Source organism: Elaeis guineensis, chromosome 14 (assembly GCF_000442705.2).
Source record: "Elaeis guineensis isolate ETL-2024a chromosome 14, EG11, whole genome shotgun sequence".
Classification (NCBI taxonomy): Eukaryota; Viridiplantae; Streptophyta; class Magnoliopsida; order Arecales; family Arecaceae; genus Elaeis; species Elaeis guineensis.
Window position 1 is genome coordinate 52,919,335 of NC_026006.2, and position 6,795 is coordinate 52,926,129.

General features: G+C 43.1%; 1 protein-coding gene across 2 annotated transcripts in view; it reads left to right on the forward strand.

Annotated features, from left to right (window-relative positions):
- The window catches only part of LOC105057594 (protein CLT1, chloroplastic), a 79,080-nt gene extending 73,243 nt beyond the window's left edge, over positions 1–5,837 (forward strand). For both annotated transcript variants that reach the window (XM_073248419.1, XM_010940243.4), the window contains exon 10: positions 4,396–5,837. In XM_073248419.1, the coding sequence (XP_073104520.1) occupies positions 4,396–4,580 (185 nt within the window). In that variant the 3' untranslated portion in view covers positions 4,581–5,837. The remainder of the gene's footprint in view (positions 1–4,395) is intronic.
- Positions 5,838–6,795: the final 958 nt, after the last annotated feature.

Below are 6,795 nucleotides of genomic sequence, written 5' to 3' on the forward strand. Positions count from 1 at the left end.
TAGATGTCGGGTTGTCTTAGTTGGTCACGGCTTGAGTAGACAATTGGCGATAGGTTGTCGGTGTCAAATGCTGATAAAGTAATTGGTATGGCAAATTGTCAACTCCTTTGATTGATTAGACCATTCGATCGGACATCGATCAGCGACACATAGTCAGGTGCCATTGTCGAGTTAAAGATATCGTGCGTCGAGTGCAAATCGAGGTAGCAGAATTGGTTGCCCCAACAGTTGCCCCCCACTTTCAGGTTCAAGGTGACTTGACACTTTGGCTGTTGGTATTTATGATTTCTTTGAAAATGGGACCGTCAGCCACTTTGTCGTTTCGGAGGCCGTGTAATTATTATTGGAGTGTCACCTCAAGGAGACAATTATTTAATGTTGCAGGTGATTAGATAGCTGAAAGATATGACTTGATTTGATTTCAGCCGGTCGGGTGTTGTCATGCGTCGGACGGTTGTTGGCTCCTGGTGATTCACACGAATTGTGCCTACTGCTGAAGAAGAGCTGGCTATCAGGGTCCAAGAGACCGATGCAGTGACGGCGACTGGAGAGACAGCCGATAGAGTCGATGAAAGGGAGTCGGTGTAGCTTAGTCCGATTTTTGTATTTGGACCTGAGTCCGCTTTTTGTAATTCCTTTGACTTTTCACAATAATGAAAGCAAATTTTTCTAAGTGTTTAGTACTTATCTTTTCTTTCTTTACTCAAACAATTGATTAACTGATTAACTTTGACGTCTGGAGTCGGTGCTCAACCGATCGAAATCGGTGTTATCAGTCGGCGTTATCTGATTGGAGTCGATATTTATCGAGCAAAGTTAGGGTTAGCCGATTAGAGTCGGTCTTTTGCCGATCGGAGTCGGGTTTGTAGATAAGTAGCTTGTAAATAGTCGAGTATTCAACAAAGATGTCGGAAGTCGAACATGTCATTTCAAATATTTGTCGAAGACATATCTACTAATAATACATAGATTGTCAGCATTTCATGTTTGGAAGATGGATGTCTCCTCGAGGGTTTCAAGCAATATGCTCTCGGACATAGAATTATCTATAAATATTCTTTTTACATCATAATTAGCTATCGTTGCCGAGACAATGACAGCATCATCATGAGGAGTTTGAACTTCTCGAGCATCTTCTTCCGAAAAGGAGATTACAATGTCATGTCGTTGTTTATTGGATGACTTATCTTCGATGCTTGCCCCCCAATTTTTCGATCAGTCTATGATCATGTTAATCACCCCTGCAGTCGGTCGATTAAAAGTCTCTTCAGTCGGTGGTGAGGGTCGTTCTATAGCAACTTTAGGCCGTCGACCTTGGACATATTTCCTGAGATACCCTCTGCGGATGAGGTCCTCGATTTCATCCTTCAATTGGCTGCAGTCATCGGTGTCGTGTCCGTGGTCGCGGTGGAACTGACAATATTTGTTCCGATTGTGAGAACGCGGTGGGGCTCGCATCAATGGGGGCTTCTTCACATATTCTTCCTTCTCGATCTCCATGAGGATTTGAGGTCGAGGAGCCACGAGTGGAGTATAGCTGTCGTACTTATAGTTTGGGCTCAATCTCGATGTCGATTGTCGTCGAAAAGGATCCCTATTGGATCATCTTTGACCCGAACCTCCCTCAGTCTTGTTCTTCTTCGAAGCTCCTCTACCCTCACCGTCGCGTCGAGTAGCAGCAACTTCTTCGGCACGGATGTATTTCTGTGCCCGAATGAAGAACTCGAAAAATGACTTGGGGGCCGTCTTATCCAGGGAGTAAGTGAAGCATGAGTCATGCAGTCCCTAAGCAGCAGCCGCCATAGCCGTATCCTAGTTAAGGTCGTAGACTTCCAACATGGCAGCATTGAAACTCACCACATGCGTCGGGTAAAGGGCGGCATCGAGTGAATGCCAAGGTCATCGAAGAACCCACGGCCATCCATTTGGATTTGTGCGAGTCGACGGTCGAACTTCCTAAGCTTGCGCTCGTAGTCGTCGAATCGCGGTCGTTGGGATACTTCCGACGTCGAATTTTCCCCAGAAGAACTTGAAGGGGAAGAACTTGGTGATGAGCGAGGGTGCCTTCCCTTTCTTAATGCTATGATGTCGAGAATGAGAAGAAGACCGTCGCGAGTGGCAAACAGCACGGTGAGTGCCGAAAAGGTGGTGGCTCGACATGGTGAGAATGTCGAGATGGTCGTCGTTTCGAAGACGGAGAGAGAGATCGTCGTGGAACACGACGATTGTGCCTGGATGGCATTTGTGCACCGCTGGCTCCTCCGTCATCGGTTGTTGCTGCTGCTATGTCTGCTACTATTGGAGGCTGTGCACTACCTCCGTCAGCACTTTCATCTGCTGCATTAAAGCAGTAAATTGGGCGTCCGTAGTGATAACGGGATGCGAAGAAGTGGGCTCTACCATTGGAGGTGGAGGGAGGTCTTTTCGACGGAAAGATTGTCTGGAAGAGCCGGTGGAGTTATTTTGAGCTCTTGTTTTTGCCATAATCAGATTCTTTCACTCTATCCTACCTAGCGCGTCAATCTGTTACGGTCAATCTCCTGTTGCGTTCGTTGCCGGAGAAGAAGACCTGCAAAATAAAGTCCTCACTGATCGAAATTGTGTCCAATGAGGATCTTCCGATGCTTAAGTCAGTGGGGAGTGATCGAACAGAAAGTAGAAAATGAAAAGTGACAAGATTTCAGCTCAGAATTGTCTTACCAACACTGTTCATTTACCTTCTTTTTATAGTGGGCAGCTTATTTCGACTTTGTGGTGTCGTGGAGTGGGCAGTTAATGCCTACTTAGTGGGCAGCTAACGGTTACGCGCTTATTGTGCTGACGGTTTTTGATAAGCCGACTGGGGGTCGGTGATACCGATAGGTAGTCGGTGATCCCAATGTTATGTCAGAATCGTCGATGGTATCGTCGATGGCATGCCAACAGGATGCCGTTACCGACTGGATGCCGATAGGGTGCCGCTACGGACTGAATGTCGGGTTGTCTTAGTCGGTCACGGCTTGAGTAGACAATCGGCGATAGGTTGTTGGTGTCGAATGCTGATAAGGTAGTCGGTGTGGCAAATTGTCAACTCTTTTGACCGATTAGACCATTCGGCCGGACATCGGTCGGCGATACATAGTCGGGTGCCATTGTCGAGTCGGAGATATCGTGCGTCGAGTGCAAATCGGGATAGCAAAATGGGTTGTCCCAACACGTATTATTGAAGCAACTGTCCTATAGAGAAAACCCAGCAATATATTTGAACAGTCATCAATGGTTTGTGTGTCCAGAATTATTATATTATTATCAAAATTCCAAATAGGCAGAAGCTAAAATAAAAGATCAAAGTGTTGAATCTAGGTCGAGGTTGACAGTCAGGATAAAAAAGTGTTAACAAAACTAGAGAAGAGGTCATGCTAGCGTATGTCACAAGTTAATGCAGAAGTCAGGTTATCAGGATCCAAGCATCTTCAATGAAAGAAAATATTATAACTCAAGTGGTAGCATACAATGTATCTTGTTCTTCAATCTGGAGAAGGCCCTTTCATGGCTGTCATCTCATGCGATTAACGTGTCTGACAACTTCCACCACAGTAATGGAAGTACATGTCATTAATGTTGCATGAGTTTGTTTAATCAGCATGGTTATGTTCTTGTCGCTGGAGGAGCCAAATTGAGAGATCTTCCATTATTTTGGTACCGTATTTGACATCTTCCAACAAAGGAAAAGTAAACAGCAAATGAATTGGATGTCTTTACCCTATATTCTCTTATGCTAACCATTTGCTCTTATCTTCAGTATTGCACTGGAATATGTGGAAGATTTGTTGTCACCTAAGCTGCTCTCCTGTCCCAGTCCAGGACAAAGTTGGGTGCTTTTGGTTGTCTTGTAAGAGGTGGTCTGTCAAGACAGCAGCCACTATATTCTGCTTTTCTTTTTCAAAGAAATAGGAGTCTAAGCCAATGGTATTCAAAATTTGTGTGCTGGACGCCATCCTCCATGACCCAGAGTAGTTTTAACCAAGCCTTACTACTAGTCGTACCAACTACTTTCTTTCTTAGCTTGTCGACAATAAGAACATGCATGAACCTGAATCATAAGCCATCTCTATCATTATCTTGTTGGTGTTAGACACACAAGTAATTGGACAAAAGTGTTAGCAATCTTTCGCATGAATGATGTAAGCAAAAAATAGCTGCTTTCTCGTTTCTTGTAATTTCCCTCTTCTTCTTTTTTTTGTGGTACAAACGGACGGTCACACCAGTCTAGTGCGAGAGCAGTCTAAAAGATCAAGATATACAAAATCCCGCAAAGCCAATAATTTCCCTCTTCTTTCGTTATAGCTTTAGGACCAAATACACTGTAAGTTGGAAAAATACATTAACTGAACATGGTTGTCGATTTTGGTGCAGTTCCCCTCTCCATCTATGCGTTCACACTGCCGTTGCCATACATCGGAGTGGCATCATCGTTGCCGGCAGGCTTTGTCACAGGGGCGGTGGTACTTGTGGCTGGCCTCCTCCTCTACTCCTGGACTCCACCTTCAGGTCCTACCACACATACTCAACCACAACCACCATCACTGGCCCAAGGATAGAGATCACATCATATCTTTTTTTTTTTTTCCTTATTTTTTCCCTTCTTTCCTTGCATTCAATAAGGTAGCATAAATCGCCAGCACTGGGTAGAGCAGTTCTCCTGGGGGCAGCAACCTGTTTGTGTTATTCATATTTAATGGGATAAGAAGAGAAGGCGGAATGATGGAATAAATGAAACAGAAGACCACATCTCCACCGTCTTTGTATGTTATATTAGCTTACCATCAATGGTTCTTTACTTCTATACTCTCTTATTTTTCTTCCGAGCGGCTGAATATATATTGACAGCATGTGGGTACATGATTTTGCATGGGAGAGTCTTTGAATGGATGGGTTTGATTCATTGATGAGGAGGGGTGTCAGAAGATGCTGATATGTTGTGGGATGGGAGGAGAGCAAGAAAGACAAGGAGGAGCAACATTGCAACAGGGATCAAGAGGAGTGGTGGAGGTGGTGGCGGCAAAGGAGGCAGCACGAGCGGCAGCAATAGAAGAACTGCCATCAGCACCACCAGCACCAGCACTGCCTTCGCACCGAGAGGCATCGACCCTCCTCTTCCCCCTACAGCAACTGCTGCTTCTGTTATATCTCACCCTTCCTCATGAAGGAGCTGAGAATATCTCCAACCAAATCAGTCCACTCTTTCCTCTATGCCTCCATTGAAGTCATCCTTCACATGCTTAATCTTGCTCTCTTTGCACGTATTTATCATTAAAGAAAAAGCCAGTGAAGATAGGGAGATTCTTTGAGAGGCTGAGCAGCTGATGGATTGTGAATTGAGAATCCAGAAAATAATGAGAGAGTGATGGTTGTGGACAAGCCTAGATCTGAACAGAAAGACAAAAATGGAAGCTATGAAGAGATGCAATGTATTGGAACATATAAAGGTCTATGCGACCTGATTGTTTATTAATATGGTACAGTAAGTTCTTCTTCCAAGGTCAGGATACCAGAAAGTCTTTGCTAAACTACAAACCTCGTACCCCCTTGGATTTCAATATAAAACCAAGAGGAGCCCCTTGCTTACATGGTTTGATAAATGAGACTATCCTAAAGTCCAATCAACAATCAAGACCAGAGAAACACCTTGCCAACATGGTTCTGTAAGTGAAATGCAAAGCAAGTGAAAAAAAACACATGGTTGTGTAATCGAGGACCACTACAAGGCATGTGCCAATGCTTGGTATATGCTTTATCTCGGATTTTGCCATGTTTATTCAACAATTGAAAAGTTAATACTGGCTTCTTATTTATCATTTTGGCACTTCGGCTGATGATTTAAATACTCAAACGAGGTGTATTGGACCTGGTTTTTATGCATTTTTTATATTTCAAGTGGAAGCCACATGAATTTTAAGGGCAAGTTGTTTGCATAGCAAATAGGTGTTGTCCCTTGGCTGACCTTCTCCAGAAAAATTCAAAAACTATACAAGTTAATCAATGGAACAACCTTCATGTCCAATCTAACATGACAAAAGGAACTATGCAATGTTTTCTATGTTCCAGTCTTACTGTAAAGTTTAAATAAACCAACAATTCCAATAGTTCTCTTATCAGTATATTATTCATTACAAGCAACATAGCCACGGGAAAAGCAAACCTACCTAACACTGTAGACAAACAAAATACAAACGATCAAATGTTTAAAAATAATAGAAAAAATAGTTTAATGTTCTTTTTGATGTTCCTCTTCACCACATGTAAAAGCTGGCACCTTTTCATGACTTCATCTGGTTGATCCTAGTTTCATCCTCCCTTAAACTAGCCACTTTCTAGGTGTAGCTGTCTAGAAACTGGTAAGTTTAGGTAGCGTTAATTTCTAAAGTCTTTTATGGCACCCAAGACAACATCAAAAGCCAGTACTTGGGCAATCAAGTGGGCATTTTTTAAGAGTTTGGGAGGGAAGCAGTGGCAACAGGCAGAGACTACGTGTTCCATCGTCAAGGCTGGTGTTGGTGGGTGATGCGTTGCTTTTGGAATTACTTTGCTTTTTAATTGTCCTATGGGTTTGTTCTTTGATATGGATACAATGAATCTAAGGATAGCGTCAACTTGGGGATCATATTTCCAGTTTTGTTTTTGTTGGACTACTCTAAGTTAGAAATTTCGTGGAAGATGGATATATTAAAAGAAAAGATGAAGTCCGTATCACGTTCCTTCCTCCCATTTCATTACCCTTTTTTTTTCTTTTCTTTTTTCTTTTTTTTTTTGTGG